Raw genomic sequence first — 18,318 nt, 5'->3', positions numbered from 1 at the left:
ATGTGGGTTTGAACTCACTCTGGATCATGCAGGTGACAGGGCACGGGAACTCCACCCTTCTTAAAGGGTGATGACCAGGAACCAGGGTGATGCTCTTCCTTGGGGGAGGATCTATACAGCTCCTTCCTAGAGAATAGTTTTTCAGCCACGGCATGCGCATTTTAGGACAGATGATTCTTTGCTGTGGAGGTGGGGGAAGTGCTGTCCTGTGCATTGTACAACGCCTACCAGCATCCCTGGCCTCCACCCACCAGATGCCAGCAGCACCTGCTTCAGTCTCCTGGCTATGACAACTAAGAATATCTCCAGACATCGCCAGCTGTGCCCTGGAGCCCGCAGGAACTAATGAGGAAAGGGTACTTGAACCACGTCAAGTTTCCTCTATCATTTCCCTTGGAATAAAGAAGAAACGGGGGAAAATGCCAAGAAGTGAGTGGCTGGAACAGTTTCCTATCAGAGTCTACTAGCAAAACACAGTGCTTAGTGCGTCATTTTACTCTGGGCTGCCTGGACAGTGTCAGATGACAACTGACACTCTTCTTGGTGTTCCATATAAAACCCAGCTCCAAGGGGTTGCTAATTAAAAAAATAAGAATAATTGTGGTACAGACCAAATCTTGCACTTTATTCCTCTCTTCAATCTGGAACTCAGATCAGCTTGGTAAACAACGTACATTTCATTCTCGCTCTCTAGCTTCTTTTTGTTAACAGATGGGGCAGGAAAATGATTCGATGAAAGACTCTGGACTGAAAACCTTTATTTTCCCTACTTTTAACTAGTATTTTAAGATATTCTGCTGGTCAACACAAAAACAAGAGGAAGTATACTGCAAAATTCAACAACTATGTGTTTATGTAACAGGGCAGCATTTGCTAGTGGCGTTAAATTGACAGCTGAGCTGTGACAACAGTTCTACAAACTACACTGTGGAAAGATACTAAAGGGTTGAGAATCTACTTATCTAACAGGGTTGTCTTTATTTTACCTCGCTGGATTTAATTTTGTTTTTATGTTCAGTTACGTGTCGGGGTGAGCATTAGTTTTTTTAGGTATTAAAAAGTAAACTGACTTCATAAAGAGTAAATGTAGCATCGTCAGAGTTTCGACTTGATGTCTGGTGGCCTGTGTTTCAATCTCTGGGTCACCACTCTTTGTATGGCTTTGCCCAAGTGTTTAATAGCTCCACAGCCCTAGTTTCCTTGTCTGCAAAACTTACGTTTCCACCTCCCAGGGCTGTAATGAGAATTAAGTAAGGGAACAAGTGAAAAGCACTGAGCATGGGGCAAAGAAAAGGCTTAGTAAATGTTAGCAGCACAAAAGGAGTCCCTGGCTATGAGACACTGGTCCTATGCTATCTCATCATGCTTAGGAGTCTCACGAGACATTTAAAAAGACCTTACAGTTTACACGCCCTTCCTCTTCTCAACTTTCCAGAGCATCTTAGCAGCTCAGGAAAGAACAGCTAGTCTTAAGAGATGAGACTCACCCGCTCCCCCCGAACCCGTTGGACCCAAGCAGCACACCCAAACCAATCCCCGAATCCCCAAGCTTTCACGGTGGAGCACTGGGCTTGCTCCAAAGACCACGGAGGCTTGGATAAACTCTGCCTTTTATCCATGGCTCCTTGGACTGTTTCCTGAACAGTTAAGCCCACAGTTGCCACCCAACTGAACACAACGATATTGCAACAGAATTTTTTTTTTTTCCATCCCCAAAACCATGGGCCAGGATTCTGCAGTAGAAGGCAAGGCAAACCCAATTGTTCTTAGTATCACACTGACCTTCTGCCTTTGAGACCTGGAAGCCACAGCACTGGTGGACATAAACTCTACTGCCTGCTGCTCCAGATCCAAGGGGATAGGGTAGCCCTCTGGTAGAAATCTGTCTGTTGCCTCCTGGAAGAGAGGAAACCTGGATTCCTACAGAGCTTGCAATGGCCGTTTTAAGCTGAAGGGAAGGGGTTGATGAAAATCAACAGCTGTTGCAACACATCTGGCTTGACTGGCCCTGAGGTTCCTGGTGTTTGAGGGCATCTTCAGCTGGGTTTCAAGGGTTTAGCAAGTTTCAGAGCATGGACCCTGGAACCAAATGATGGATGTTCTGGACATCACAAATCTACGTGTGTGTGTCGGGGGGCAACATGGGCCTCTCTAGGGGCATGGAGGCTGCGTTCTGGGGTGTGATGCTCTGAGCTGTGTTAAATGCCCAGAGGATGACATCTGGAAAAGAACTGTTCGAGCCAACCAGCTGGACTCTTATTAACGGGAGAAACACTCACCATCCTAAAGGTTCCTATTTCACAAGGACACAGAAGGCCCCACCTGGAACCATGGAGCGCTACAGGAAAGGTGCTCTGTACTGAAAGCTCAGTCCCCAGGGCATGAACTCAGAAACAGCACAAACACATCGCTCAAAGCAGGTGCAGGCCAGGAGAAACACCTAGAATCAGCTTACTTTGTTCATGGGCTTCTCTGGAATCTTCACAGACACTTCGGCTGGTTTTCCCTTCTTGGACGGCGTTCTCTTGATTTTGGGCGAGTGGAATTTGTCCTTCAGCTTCATGGTGAAGGAGGAGAGATGAGAACGCTGAGAGTCTGAAAGCAGAGGAGGCGCTGACTGTTAGAGGCAGAGCGGGAAGAAGCCGCGGCTCATTCACCTTCTGTGGGAATGAGTGCTGTCCTCAGGCAAATCTTTCCCTTTCACTGTTTGAGGTTACAAAGAAAAGGAAACATGGATCCATTCAAACTCTTTTGCTTGCACCTTTCAATTTTTGCAATTTCCTTCTAAGTTAGGGTGAAAGCAGTCAAAATGGGTATGGAAAACAAACGCACAAATACTTCCATATGTCCGTACAGAGTTCATCTGATGACCTAACCAACGTCCAAGGGAACTAAGATGAAAGGACACCACGGTGGAACCGCAGAAGTGCTGGGCATGAGAACTGGGAATGAAGGCCCTTTTGAGTGGACCTTCTCATTGTTTGGATAGGAAACTGCAACAAGTGACATGAGTCAGGCCTCACAGCTGGCAGTAGAGACTGAAGTAGAACTAAGGTGTTCAAAACCCTCAGGGACACGGTGAAAGACAACTTGGTTTCTCAACAAATCCAGGAACAAGACAAGAGTGTCTGTTTTGCTCCCTGTTACTCAATTTTGTACTCCAACACAAGCCATCCAGATTGGAAAGGGAGATATAAAACTATCTGTTTGTAGACGACATAATTTTGTATATGAAAAATCCGAAGCAATCCACTAAGAAACGAGTACTAACAAGCAAATTTAGTAGGCTCACCTCACAGGATGCAAGATGATATACATCATAAACAAGGTCACAGACAAGAAACAATTCTACTTCTACAAGATAGCAAGGAACATTCAAAACAAATGTAAGAAGCTTCCATTCACAATCATCAAAACGAATAAAACACAATGGCCTAAAACTACATTTAAGTGATGTACTGATATGCTACACCATGGATGAATCTCAAAAATATGATGCTAAGTGAAAGAAGCTAGTCACAAAAGACCACATATTGCATAATTCTGTTTATCTGCAATGTCCAGAACTGGCAAATCTCTAGAGACAGAAAGTATTAATAGATGAGAGGTTGCTTAAGACTAAAGGGAGCGGAGAGGGATGGAGAGCGGCTGCTGGTGACTAAGAGGTTTCTTTTGGTAGGGGAGAAGTGTTCTAAAATTAGGCTCTGGTGATCGTTACACAACCCAGTCAGTCAGTTCAGTCAGTTCAGTCGCTCAGTCGTGTCCGACTCTCCGCGACCCCATGAATCACAGCACGCCAGGCCTCCCTGTCCATCACCAACTCCCGGAGTCCACCCAAACTCATGTCCACAGAGTCGGTGATGCCATCCAGCCATCTCATTCTCCGTCGTCCCCTTCTCCTCCCGCCCCCAACCTTTCCCAGCATCAGAGTCTTTTCCAGTGAGTCAACTCGTCGCATGAGGTGGCCAAAGTATTGCAGTTTCAGCTTCAGCATCAGTCCCTCCAATGAACATCCAGGATTGATCTCCTCTAGAATGGACTGGTTGGATCTCCTTGCAGTATAAGGGACTCTCAAGAGTCTTCTCCAGCACCACAGTTCAAAAGCATCGATTCTTCGGCGATCAGCCTTCTTCACAGTCCAACTCTCACATCCATACATGACCACGGGAAAAACCATTGCCTTGACTAGACGGACCTTGGTTGGCAAAGTAATGTCTCTGCTTTTTAATATACTATCAAGGTTGGTCATAACTTTCCTTCCAAGGAGCAAGCGTCTTTTAATTTCATGGCTGCAATCAGCATCTGCAGTGATTTTGGAGCCCAAAAAAACTACTATAAAAAAAAAACTTTGAATTCTACGCTTTAAAGGAGTCGTGTAGTCAGGTATGTGAATTCTATCTCAATGAAGCTGTTGAAAAAAACACACAACAAACCCAACGAGCAGCCTTCCTTCATTTACCACAGCACTTTCCAGGGTTTGAAACCATCTTATTATTTATGTGTTTATCTCCTAACATGAACACACTCGCTGAAGACTGTATCTGCCCTGCTCAAGTCTGCATCTCCAGTGCTAACACTGTACGTAGCCCAGAGAAGATGCCTGGGAAACATTAACTCAACAAATGAACAAATCAAGCAAAGAAAAAATACCCCACGGAAAGCACTGCTTCTTTGGCTAATGTCAGAAATTCACAGAAAATACTTGAAAATGGTTGACAATCAGGGAGAACATGCTTCTATGCATGGAAGAAGTATGTGTGTTTAGAAAATAAAAAGATACGCTCCCTCTCAATTCTCTCAGCAGTTTAGCACTAAAAATGAAAAAAATAAAAACCCTTCCAAATAAATGACACAGTGCCTCTGTTACAGGCGTGCCGCGGGGTCTACTAGTGCCGCACGTGGCTTATCAGGGGCTAGGCCGCGACCCTCATGTCAAAGACCTTCAGGCTGCAGGCAGCATCAGATACACAATTCGCCCTTTGCAATTATCTATGAGCCCCCTGCACTCTGGACCAGAAAGAGAAGCCAGGCCTGACCTTCGTTCACAAGGGCAGTCAAACCAAACCCAGCCTCGCAGCCGTCTGTCAGCCAGCCAGAGCTGCAGGAAGCTCTTCTCAGAGCCCAGCACAGACACAAATCCACGGAGGGCTGGCGCGCCTCTCCCCTCAGCTGGAGCTGCTCAGCGGAGCCCCAGGGCTCTCGGCGTCAGCCCTTGTGGGCGGCGCCAGCCCTGGGACTCACAGCAGGCCAGCAGATGGTGTGACTGCTCCAGCTCCCGTCCTCTTCCCACCCAAGCCGGGGGCCCACGTACAGTTTACACTTGCTTCATTACAGCAACTTCAGTAATTCACACGGTAGTTAAAAGGCTGCGCAGTTGTAGTCCGACTGTTTTGAGTCAAAAGACTTCAGCAGCACCTCTTAAGTCTCAAGTTCTGTCTGATAACACTGTTCTACCTGAGATGTCTGACGTGACGTAGGTTAAATGAGACGCTGGCTGTAGCAACGCAGGAAGGTGCTCGTTCACATGCAGGGCACATGGCACCTGCTCAGTGCCAGGAGCTTAACCTAACTGTGTGATATGGGCTGGTGGCAGGTCGGACCAGGACACTGCAGCACTGAACGCGTGACTCAGGATCCCGGGGAACGGCGGGCCTCACACACGCCCCTCTCTTCTCCCTTTAGTACTGAGCGGAAGTCTCAACACGGCCTGAGCCCGCTGGTCTCTGGCCCTCTTTCAGGCTGCTCTTGTTGCTGCCCCCACCTGCTCCTCAGAACGCTGGCCTCAGCATCAAGGTCACAGCACATCCCTCTCCAGACAAGTTCCCAAGTCAGAGGCTAGGGTGTGACTTCTACCCTGGTGAGTAAGACCGAGAGCAGGGCAAGAGAAGCAGACACAGATGGGGAAGTATGGGCAGGCTGCGCAGTGTCTTTGGTGGTCAAAGACCTCCAGAGGCACAGACTGGGCCAGGCAGCGTCCGCCTCCTCCAGCCCGCCGCCCTGCACAGCTATGACACACGGCGAGGCGTGGGGCTGAGGGGTGGCCAGTTCCACTCTCTGCCAGCAGGACCAGGGCAGAACCAGGGTAGGCAAACAGGGTGTGGAGACCCCTCCAGCCCCTGATTATGAGCGAGGGGCCAGGTAAGGACACCTTCGCAGGAGAGCAGCTGGAGCCGCCCAGGAAGTACACGGCAACAGGCTCTGGGCTGTCCCAGGGCAGCTGGGAATCCACATCAGCACATAAATAAAGTGCGTATCTACCCATAAATCTCTCTCCTCGGAGTACTTAACAGCCGCAGACAGCCAGCTCTAGCACAAGATGCGATAAATCAAGCGGAAAGGGCAGGTTCTTTGTCATGACAACAAACCTCCTCAAGTTTGGAAATTAAGGGCAGCACAAACGAGGACAGGCTTCGACTTGGAGGCTGCTTGCCGTCTCTTCCTTGAAACAGCATAGGCAACCAAGCCTTTAGCACAGGTTTCAGGCGGTCAGGAAGGTCACTCAAGCTACGCCGCCGAGAGCAGATAAAGCACCATGACGACCAGTGACGGCAGAGCGGGGGGACACAGGGGGCGGCTACGTGAGGGCAATCCTACACCGCACACCGACGCGTCTGCGCACACGCGCACCCGCGCGCACACTTTCGGACCCCTGCTCACGCCCCTCGCGTGTGTCACTCATCTCGGGTGGGGGGCATGCCAAAGAGAAGGTCACACGACTGCAGAGCGTCAGGTCACTTAACCGACCACTCTCGACTTTTCACTTGGGAAATCACACTTCAGATTTTGTAAATGTGTGTGCTTAGAGATTTTCTAGCACTGAAATTAAAACAAAATTTTGAAAGATTTCATACATGAGTCTATACAACTTACAGAGAATGCATGAAATCTATGCATCCAGCGACCTCACCCACCAAACGGAACTTCCAGCAATGACGGACATGTTCCAGGTCCACACCGTCCAACATGACAGCCACTTGAGGTTACCAGGCACTTGGAATGTGCCTCGTGTGACCAAGAAACTGAATTTTTATTGGAATGTAGAGAAACAGCCATGAGAGGCTGGCGGCTGCCCCACTGGACAGCTCGGCTCAAGAAGCAGGACACTGGCCACCCCACCACCGCTTGCACACGCCCCGTCATGATGGCGTCTTCCTGCTCGATGACAGGGAGCTGTGATTCTGAATCCTGTGCTCATCACGCCTCACTGTTTTTACTAGTTTAGATCTGTACGTAGAGTTTAATGAGTAGTTTGAAGCTAACTTAAACGATATTATACTGTAAACACTCCTCTGTTCTTTTTTACTCAATGGTAGGTCTGACATTTAACCAAGTGACGCGTACAGAAGTGCTTTCGTTTTCAGTCCTGTGCAATTCCACGTCTTCTGTAATGCCGGTTTTGTTTATCCACTCTCCTGTCAGTGAACGCTGGGTCATATTTGGTGTGTTTGCTTCTATAAACAGCACTGCTCTGACCTTTCTCGCACATGCCTCCTGGAACACACGCGAGAGCCTCCGTGACAAGAGCTGCTAGACTAGAGTACACACCACATCTCATCCGAAGGCTGCTGCCAAGTGACCTCCGGAGGGTCTGGGCCTCTGTGGCCCCACTAGCACGGCCAAGCTCCCCCGCAGTGCCACACCCACCGCCCACTAGCACGGCCAAGCCCCCCCGCAGTGCCACACCCACCGGGACCTGGGCTTGCCAGACCTGCACACCTTGTGACAGGGCCACACCTAACCAAAGAAACAAAAGCCCTCCTGCACATCTGGGCGCCACAGCTGGTGTGTCTTACTGTGGTCTATCAAATTTGCTGGAACAACGTCAAAGGTCACGGACAGAACTTAAGAAAACAAACCCTCAATCACTGCTCGTGTATGTGTGTGCTTAGTTGTGTCCGACTCTTGCGATCCTATGGACTGTAGCCCGCCAGGCTCCTCTCCATGGGATATTCCCAGCAAGAACACTACACGCGGTTGCCATTCCCTCCTCCAGGGGATCTTCCTGATCCTGCATTGCAGGCGGATTCTTGATTGCTGAGCCACTGGGGAAGCCCAACCACTGCTCGGTATGGCATTTACACCAAGGAAGGTCAAGAACTCCTAATGACCAACCTGCGAGTCATTTCTTCCAGAGGAAGAACGCTTACATGATCTCACAGTCAAATTTCCGCAGAGACGGCGTGACGTGACTAAGAGCAGCGCTGCACTGAGGGGCTGCCACGAGCTGCAGGTGGGCTGCGAGACGAACGCCCTTCTCCATCCAGAGGGAGGCAGAAGTAGCTGAAGGACAGCCACGCAGCCTGTTCCTGGAATCACATCTCAACCGAAACCAAAAGCACACTAGAGCCAAACCAACTTCTTCCAAGCAGTCTGCCAGGCGTCACTGTATCATCCTTGAACTTTCAATGTGCCCCTCGGCCATGCTGAACAGCCGTCTCTGTTTGCTGCCGACAAATGCACTTGCTCAGTGGCCTTTCAGACGTCATCTGCAGCAGCAGCTGGGATCCCAACTTAGCAGCGTCCCTGTCAGGGCTTAAGTCCGCCTTGGATGGGGGAGTCTACATAGCAACCACAGAGGACCACACAAGGTCTAACCTGCACCACGCGAGGTCCACACAGGACCACACAGTCAGGGTCAGCGTGGATGACACTCTGAGGTGGCGCCAAGATCATACAGCCAACCCTGAGAGACACGGCAGTGGCTCTCCCTTGCACGATGGCTCAGGCGCAGAGCTGGGCACTGGGGAGCATCTCACTCGTCCCACACACAAGTTCGGGCAGCGCATGTGTGCTCCCAGCACCCACATCCCTGGTTGCCAGATGGGTTGAAAGGACAACCAGAGGGGGGAAGTACATGAGGACATTAGGAAGAACCATTTTAAACGTGAGGATTTCACATTTTAAGAGGTCTGCCTGCTTATCTAGAATCGCTCAGACTGTGACTGCACAGGCAAAGACGCACGCGAAAGTGAGTAGGCCATGGGCGCGGCTGGCAGGATGGGGGCTCTGCAGTCAGGCAGCTGGTGCTTTACCTTGCGCAAGGCCTCTCTGTGCTGAGGGCTCCTCGCCTGTAGAGCCAGCATAACTGCAGGACCCACCTGCCCGGGTGGCTGTGAGGGTTAAACGTGATCCTGAATGTCAGCATTTAGCAGAGGACCTGACACACAGCAGACGCTCAGTCCACAGCACCCACTGCTGTTATGTGATAACAACGCCAATGCTCTGCCAACATGCAGTACGGCAAAGGATAAAAATAATCCCAGCCTGGCAGAGCGCAGAGTAACCTGATGTTTTATTTTTTCCAACAATTTCATAGTAAAAGATCCTCCTTCTTACGTAACATAGGATTATTCACGTTCAAACACAGGGAAAATAATTTCTGGAGTGCTGCAATACTCTTATGACATGAGAATCTGTTCATATTACCCCCCGGTTTAGGAAGTTAACGGATAGCTATGATGTTGCTGGGGGTACTAATGGAAATAGCAAGCATCTCCTTTTTCCTTTTATCAGCGACAAAACTAAAACAACCTCGTTATAAAAATCTGAGCACTTCAAAAATATATAACACAGAAGGTGAAAACCCCTCATAACTCCCTGTCTCTGTCATACAGAGCTGAAGTATTTTTGTAACTGGCTTTTTTAGCTGGGTGATATGCTGTGGGCATTTTTCCACGTGAGCACAGTTAATGCGTGAATAATGTCCTGAAGGAAGGCAAACCACAACATGGTCAAACGGTCTCCTGACTGAAGGTTCCCAACTCCTGCTCTTCCAACAACAGCACAGGAATAAACACCCTCCTGCTGAGCCCCTGCCTGAGACAGGCTCCTAGAAAAGGCGCTGCCAGGCCAAAGCGCGTAAGCACTGGACACCTGCCAAGATACTGCCCAGCTGCCCTGAGCTGGGTGCAGGGCTGCGGGGGGTACGCTGAGGAACGAGACCAGGGGTGCAGGCAGGAGATCGGGCCTGGGGGCCCCTGCAGGCTTCACTGCAGATCCAACAGAGCTACCGGTTTTGCTTTACTTGTGTAACTGTCAGGATTAAAAACAGGTTTGCAAATGAACAGACACTTCACAAGAGATGAAATCCAAATGGCCAACAAACAGATGATAAGATGCTCAGTCCCGCTGGTTATCAGGAAACAGTAAATTAAAAGCATATAGCAATGCTGTGACATACACAACAGGATGGACACAAAGAAAAAGGGGCAAACACTCCGTGCTGGGGAGGGTGGAGAGCACGGGGCTGTCCCTCCCTCCACAGCTGCAGGGCGAGGCAGGGCAGGCACTGGGCGCTCGCTGCCCTGAGGCCGAAGGCTAAGTCTGCCTCACTTCGGAACCTGGCGCTTAGCCCCAAGACGGGCACACAGTGAAAGTGAATGAGCAATTGTCAGTGAACACAAAGACAGCAGAATCAAGGACTGAACTCTGCAACGGCGAACAACTACTGCGTTCAAGCCACACCAGACAGCAGCATCTGATCAGTGCTGTCGATAGGATGGTTTATACCAGTGTTTAACGTAACTGAGGAACACTGACACACGAGTCAGACACAACTGCCTCGTGTCAGCTGAGTCAGAGACAACCAGGAACTTTCTCTGCTCTGCTGGCTCGGCTTGGGTCCCCTGGGTTGAGAGAATCCTGTTCAAGCTACTTCCATGGAAAAGACGGGAGAAAAACCAGACGCTTTGCTCTCCCCCTCGAGGTCTCCAGAGGACAACAGACTCTCCAACAGAAACACAAGAGCCACATGTGGTTTCTAATTAAATTATCCGCAATGTTATAATTTCCATATACAACTAAATAAAAGTTATCGGGAGAGACATTCTACTCTTCTCTTTCATACTGAGTCTTCAGAACGTGGTCTCTTGCTGGACCAGACACTTTTCCAGCACTCTCCGCAGCTCGAGGCCCTGGGAGTGGCTGCGAGGAGGGCTGCGAGGAGGGCTGGTCCACTGGCCTCCTGACAGGAGGCACCTTGGGCAGGCTGGATTCAAGGGTTTCTGGAATGTGCCCTGAGGTGCACCTGCCAAAGGACTGACTGTGGGGGACCTCTCACCCCCAGGCTGGGTGTTCCAGACTCTGAGGCCCTCTGCCCACATGGAGGGACTGCAGGATCTCACTGAAGCCCCCACCTGGCACAGGGTCAGACAGCCTGCGGAAACTGGCTGTGCAAGGTGAGAGGAGCAGGGCAGAGGAGGGAGACTTTCAACAGAAGACATTTCTGACAACTGCAGCTTCCCAACAACGTGGGCTGATTATATCTGGCAGCAGGGAGCAAGGACAGATGTACATGGTGGCAGTGACATCATGTCCTCTGCTTTGGAATGTGGGCAAAAGGAGTGACACGGACTGCCGCACGGCCAAGGGCAGCCCTGTGAACGTGCTCCCACGCCACCTTCAGCTCTGACATAAGTGAAACCCCCGCAGTGTGTGCGGCTGTGAGTAGCTGCCCACTGGGGCCTCACTGTTCCCATCTGTAAAATGAGCGTAATGGTCCTTGTCTCACCTCTTGAGGCTGTTATGAGGGTGTGATAAGTACTCCATGTAAGGTCACTTAGCACAGTACTGGCACCTAGTAAACATCAGATAAATGTCATCTGCTGTTACCCAAATGTTCTGAGATAAATGCCACCACTCTGAGTGGGCAATTACTATTTTTTCAACACAGCAGATTTTTCAAAATTAATTAATGCCCGTACCGCTGTGGCATGTGGAACTGCCCCAACCAGGGATCAAACCCATTCCCCCTGTGGTGGAAGTGTGAAGTCTTAACCACTGGCCTACCAGGGAAGTCTGTTTTAACACAGCAGAATTTTTAAATGGAGGAGATAACTCACTGAGCCGGGGCTCTTATGATTATTTTTCTACACGTGTGTTTTACTTTAATTTTAAAAAGCTGTATTCAAAGAAAAAAAGTAAAGCAGAGATGAGAAGAGGAGCTGGATTCTTGGTGACATCGTCTGAGCTGTTAGTTTTATTTGTCCGAGGCTCAACTTCCAGCAACTTGGTGGGGTGGGGAAAGAGGTGAATTCAGTAACTAAGTGTCCTTCAGGATTTAAACAGAAACCACAGCCTCCACCAGGTAAACTTGTGCATGTGAACATAGCCTGGAGAGGACATTCTGGGGTGGGGGGGCCTTCTGCCAGCAATCTGTCAGAGAGGGCAGGGCGCTGAACAGTTTCCCCCATACCTACTCCAATTATAAAAAAATGGTCAAATAACGGACAATATCCCACGAGATGAAAAGGGACCCTCTGGGATTTAGAGCTGCTTCTCTCCCCGGAGCCCAACATCAGCAGCTGGTGCATTTAAACACCCTACTGGAAGCTGGGTAATCATCACATTAACTCTGGGAGGGACAGGTTCTCAGCACCATTTGGCAGACGCGGAGACCCAGGCTCAGGGGCCTGATCCCCCCGCCCCCTACCCCCAGAACATGCACACACACATCACAGACAAGGCAACAGCAGCCCTAACTCATTAGAACCACTCAAGGTCAGCCTGTCCCCAGAGTCGCCAAGTACCAAGGAAGGACTTCTTTTCTATGACTGGCTATTTATTCAGAACTGACTCTGAGATTCTTAAAGCCACAGACTTCAGAGATTTCCAGGGACGTAAATGAGTCATTACTCCAGAGTGTGTTACTTCTAGAGAAGACAGAAGGGAGAGAGAGCGAGCAAACATATCACCACGGCAGGCTGAGAACAGGCTGGCCAAAGCCCATCACACCATCGGGATTCTGGCTGCACCCGGAAGTGGGTCCACCCTCTCCTTTGTCCTTTAGGTGGAGTTGTTTGGAGCAGCAGCAGCAGCTGTCCCTCAGAGAAACTTGCATGTTAGGATTGGTGCCAGTTCAGAATTCAACAATGCTCCTCAAGGGCCGCAGAGCCTACCGTGCAGCTCTGTGTGGGCCGCCTGGCAGTCCGAGCAGGGGTCAGCAGTGGGGGGACGGGAGCACCCGCAGGCGGCCGGGCCATGGCAGACAGCGGTTTCCCCACCCCCTACCTGCTCCAGGCCCTGCTCAGGGACCCCCCCAGGAATGCACGACTTGTCAGGCCACCCTCTGGGCTTCCAGAGGAAACACATTTTCACTTGTCAGTGAGCACATGTTCCTTTTTTTTTACTTCACAGACAAGAGAAGGAGCTGGGAGTCACAAGCGCCCATGGTTTGGGATGCTGCAGGAATCTCTTGCCTCAAATACAGAAGAAAGCAAAGGAACAGGGTCCCCTGGAACGCTGCCTTCCCTCCCCATCACCGAGAGAGACAGGGTACATCAGAGGGCGTGGGGTGGACCCACAGGCCTCCCTTCAGCCACTCACCCACTCGTTCCACACACATTTACACGCTGAGGAGCAGGACCCCCTCCTCCCCTTCAGAGAGCCCCCAGCCTCGTGGGGGGAGCCAGGAGAGTCCTCAGTGCGGTTGGCGAGCAGCCCTGGGATGGAGACACACTCAGTACAGGCAGGGCCCTTTGGGCCGCTCAGAGCCCACTCAGGAGGAGGGAAGCTCCCGGTGCCAGCAGGAGCACCTTGGCACCTGGGGCCCCTGCGTAACAACCCAGCGGGTTCCTCAGGGCAGGAGAAAGGGGTGTACCTACAGGCTTCGGACATTGCACGTGGGAACCAACGGAAGACATCAGAGGCAGCAAACAGGGGGCTGGTTTGGAAGAGGCCTCAGAGACCTCTGAGGGACGCCAAGGGGCCTGAGAACGCCCACGTCTCCGAAGGCACACTTCTGGCTTCCCCGGGCGCGGGAGTGGAGGAGAAGGTCGTCACCTTGGTTCTCCGGGGGCAGCGCCCTTTCTCTGGAACCAAAGGGGCGCTGGGATGAGCACCTCGTGACAGACCCGCCCCCTGCTCCCGTCCCCCAGGCTGTGTCCAGGGCTCTGTTCCCACAAGGAGGTCGATCATGTCCAATCATACACACATGGGGAAAAAAGCCAGACCCTACTCGGCTCCACACGTTCTGAATCAAGCTTGGATCAACCCCAGGCTCTGGGGGTGAGGACCAAGGTGGTCCCGGCTGCCCCGCCTCAGAGGCCCCGCTCCCCACCCTCTGCCAAGTGAGGGATGGGCTCTCAGCTACCGGGAAGCGTGGGTGCCAGCAAGGATCCGAGTCCTGAAAGAGGCCACCGAGGCCTGGGAACTGCTCTCCCGCCAGCCGAGGGCCCAGGCCTCCTGAACAAAGGCGGTCCAGGGTCCCTCCTCAGCAGCGGCCGGAAAAGTATTAACTGCATCCAGTTGTTTCTCTTCCTCAGGGGACAACTTCAGCCCAGCAGGTAAAAATGCAAAGAAGCCTAGAATGGAAGACAGTTCCAGTGCTTGGGACACGCTTCTGCCCTCTGTTTGTGAGCCACTGCAGCTGCAGGTGGTCTAACTGCCCACTGGAGGCTCCACGTGGCCTTGATAATCTGAAGTCAGGCCGGTCTAGTCAAAGCCAGAATTTCATCAGCTCAGAGCCTGAAATCCAACCCAATCCGTGTCTGGTCAAATGTACAGGTGCCCATGTACAAGGGACTGTAAACACCATGGGAGGGTGACAACAGCAGCCGCTGGGACCGTTTCCTGCACCCGGAGTATGCGCACGCCTGAGGTGCTCCACAGATCTCACCCAATCGTCACAAGGACCCTCCAGGGTGGGAGACGGAGGCTGAGAAACCAGGGACAGACTAGATGCGATCCTAGTGCAGCTTCACAGTCTCCAAACTCAGAGAGAGAGAAGTGAGAACCCTCGAGACAGCCCGGATGAAGCAGAGCCCGGGTTCAGAGGGAGGAGGGTGCGTGGGCCCCCCGGGGAACAAGCCGGTGCCCACGGGTGCAGGGCCCCGCGCTCGCCAGTGTGCACCGCTCTCCACCACACCTTCCCCACCCCCACTCCCCGCCTGGCTTCCAACTCAGATGGCACGTCTCAGCGTGGGCTCCTCTTCCTCTTTTTTTAAGCCAGAGCCTAGCAAATATGCTGTTTATTAGATGTGTTCACAGCTTTGATCACCAGGGAAGCAAGTCACCACAAGAGCAGAAGAAAAGACTTTCAGGCCAGCCAGGTCTGCCTGTAAAAGTGATTCACACCCTCTGGAAGAGACCAGGACCCAGGCAGCTCACTCGCAGCATCGCATCAAAGGGTTTCTGGCCGTGCCAGCTCTTGGGCTAAAATGCCCTCAGTGAGGAGGTCTTGGGCATGGTCCCTTAGCCCAAGTTATACACTGACTCTTTCCTCTTGGGAGTAGGATTATCGGTGGAAGTGAGATACTGCTTTTAACCAAGAGCTACTGAAGAACTCATATTTCAGTGATTGCTGGAGTTGCCAACATTTGGCTAGAAAGTGTTGCAGGGGGATTTTCTAAAATCAAGAAGGCTTCCCAGTTCTCACGGAAGTTATACCTTTATGGTCTGTGATAAATAATAGATGGCCTCACAATATGTACTTTTAAAGACAGCTCTTCAGTGGCGCCGGCCCGTTCCCTGAATCTTGGACACAGCCAAACGACATTCCTCTCTCTCCAAATTCTCTTACTCAGAACTATACCAAACCTACCCCACCCTAATGAGTGCCTTTAGGAAAAATCCAGTTGCCTCATTCTAGAATCCTCAGGGCAGGAGAGAGTGTGCATTTTTTGAGAAGGAATCTCATTTTCCCCTGTTCTTTCTCAGCAGCCATATCCTTGAAGTCTCCTAGAATTGAAGCTCTTTTTAAAGAACCAAATCTTTGCACAGGAGGTGGCTTCCTGCCAACTGTCTGCAGGCCTCTATCTTGGCAGCCTGGTTGGAAGAGCACACACAGGCCATATGGGGAGGAGAAGGTAAAGACCTGTGGTCTCAAAGTCAGCTGTATGCAAGCAGAACTCACTTTTCTGCCGAAACCAGGCTGAACACCGAGTCCAGGCCCTGGCCCTGCGCACAGCACACTCCTCCCACAGCCAGATGCTGGGCATTTGGTACCACAGCGGGTCTGTGGTTTAACAGGAATGGAGGCCCTGCCCTTGAGTCGTTTACAAGTGAACAAGGAAGTAAAGCCATACACCCAGGGTCCAACACACAGCACAGCGAGACAACTGAAGAAACAAGGGGTTTGCTTCCTAAGAGACCCACGAAACTCTTAGGAAGGAATCCCGAGAGCTGTAAGCCTAGAAGACACACAGACTTCAGCTGTGAAAAGTGCAAAGGGATGAGGGCTGATCTGGGTGAGAGATGAACTGAGTAAGCCCTGGCCACATGGAGTGGGAGGGCGGACACGTGGCCGATCCCTCCTGCTGACGATTACTCAGGTCACAACCCGTTGGGAGGTCTCCAAACCAATTTCCTGGATGAAAGCATAAAATGTGATACAAACCATCAGAAGGCACTGCAGACAGTAAGGCTAAACACTTCTTGAGCCTTATTTCGGTTACGATCAACTTGAGATGCCGAAGATCCCCCTCCCTGGGGAGCGTGTGGTGGGAAACTCTCTAACTAGGGCACAGAGGCGCTGTGGCTTGGGGCCCTGTGTGGGCCATCGGACCACACAGCTAGTCCTGACCAGACGTGGCCAGGACCTGGGCTGAGCTCCCCGACCTGGGTCTGGAACGAAGAATCAGGCACAGGGGCAGCGCCAACAGGTGCATCGCTTCTGAGGCGGAGGGAGTCAGCAGTGAGCCAGGCTTTTCTGACCACACAGCACGGTAAGAAACCTCTTATTTTGTGATTAAGTACACAGAGTATATTAAAAACAATCTGAACGTGTTCAATTCTTTCTCACTTTTCAATCCCCTGAGGTGATTCTCAGTCTCCTTCTCCCCTGAGAGCCAAGAATTGGGGCGAGGACAGTGGGGCAGACGGTGGCACTGCCCTGACCTGGAGCTGCTCAGAAGGTAGGCTCTGCACCCAGCCCTGACCTCGTGACGCAGGCTCTCTGGGGAAGGGACCCAGGGACTAGGCTCAGCCAGGCCTCCAGGTAACTCTGCAGCATGCTCATGTTTGAGAAGCACAGTGTTTGAGGACGAAGGTCTGGGGGAAAACAGTGAAACTGTTAAGAAACTCCAAATCATAGGCGGGGTGGACGGCAAGCCCAGCAGGGCCAAGTGCACACAGGAAGGGACACAGGCAGGCGGACCCCTGACTCCGACAGGAGGGGAGGGTCTCATCTCAGAACACACCTCAGGACAAGCCCCTCCGGATGGGGAGAAAGACTGAGAAATGCTGTATCAACCTTAGCACAGCCGTGAGGCCTGGGGGAGGGGCCCGACCACCAGTCTCAGCGACGACTCCCCACCAGCCCCCCCCCCCCACCAAGCAAGAAACTTGGGCTGAGCCAGGTCTCCTTGGCTACACGCGAGTCAGAGCACAAGTAAGCAATGAATAACACAGGACCAATCACGTGCAATCCTGGAGAAGGAAATGGCAACCCACTCCAGTGTTCTTGCCTGGAGAATCCCAGGGATGGGGGAGCCTGGTGGGCTTCCGTCTATGGGGTCACACAGAGTCGGACACGACTGAAGTGACTTAGCAGCAATCACGTGCAGGGTTCTTGGGATAACATATTCCACCCAGAACTGGTGGACCAAAGTGATCCATCACTGCTCTTCCTTCTGTTAATAATGCCGGACTTCCCTACAGGGGGCATCTACTTTGGCTGATGTCACTCTGTCCTCAAGTAAACTGTTCTAAGACAGTGATTCTCAAGAGAGTAGAGAGGCGGGCCGATGGCAGGCTACTGAAAGGTATAAATGAGACACCTATACACACCTGCGTTTGCAGTCAGAAGCAAGCTGAAAGGAGAGAGGCCGAGGTGTCTGAGTGACAGGGCTGGGGGTAACAGGCCTCCACGCTGCTTGGCCCTTGAGGCCAGAGGTCAGGTCCTCACTCCACGCTGCCCCAGCCTGTGAGAATGCATTGTTTCTTTCACGGAAAGTGAAGAATCTTTAGTCTCTTTAAAGTGTTGCTGCTGCTGCTTAGTCACTTCAGTCGTGTCCAACTCTGTGCGACCCCATAGACGGCAGCCCACCGGGCTTCCCCGTCCATGGGATTCTCCAGGCAAGAACACTGGAGTGGGTTGCCATTTCCTTCTCCAATGCATGAAAGGGAAAAGTGAAAGTGAAGTCGCTCAGTTGCATCCGACTCTTAGCGACCCCATGGACTGCAGCCTCCTCCGCTCCGCCCATGGGATTTTCTAGGCAAGAGTACTGGAGTGGGTTTCCATTGCCTTCTCCCTTTAAAGTGCAGGCACATTCTAAGACGAAAGCCGCATTTTACATTTAAGATGGGAAACCTCCTATTTCCTGGAGAGCAAGGAAAGGAACATGCGCAGGACCAGCCTCCCCGAACACAGGTCCTCCCGAT

General features: G+C 51.6%; 1 protein-coding gene across 25 annotated transcripts in view; it reads right to left on the bottom strand.

Moving 5' to 3' along the window:
• The window catches only part of RAPGEF1 (Rap guanine nucleotide exchange factor 1), a 132,796-nt gene that overhangs the window by 62,271 nt on the left and 52,207 nt on the right, over window positions 1-18,318 (bottom strand). For 17 of the 25 annotated variants that reach the window (XM_088841063.1, XM_055400484.2, XM_055400485.2 and 14 more), the window contains exons 2-3: window positions 2,456-2,595; window positions 1,783-1,896 (exon numbers count right to left, since the gene is read on the bottom strand). The exons of 1 other annotated variant lie outside the window; for it this stretch is intronic. In XM_088841063.1, the coding sequence (XP_088697189.1) occupies window positions 1,783-1,896; window positions 2,456-2,595 (254 nt within the window). Of the gene's footprint in view, window positions 1-1,782; window positions 1,897-2,455; window positions 2,596-5,311; window positions 5,425-6,365; window positions 6,505-18,318 lie in introns of those variants that run through there. 7 more of the 25 variants (XM_055400492.2, XM_055400499.2, XM_088841066.1 and 4 more) reach the window with 3 other exon arrangements.

Source organism: Moschus berezovskii, chromosome 11 (assembly GCF_049115385.1).
Source record: "Moschus berezovskii isolate FMDL1 chromosome 11, NW_MosBer_1.0, whole genome shotgun sequence".
Lineage (NCBI taxonomy): Eukaryota > Metazoa > Chordata > Mammalia > Artiodactyla > Moschidae > Moschus > Moschus berezovskii.
This window is presented reverse-complemented; position numbering and strand designations above follow the sequence as displayed.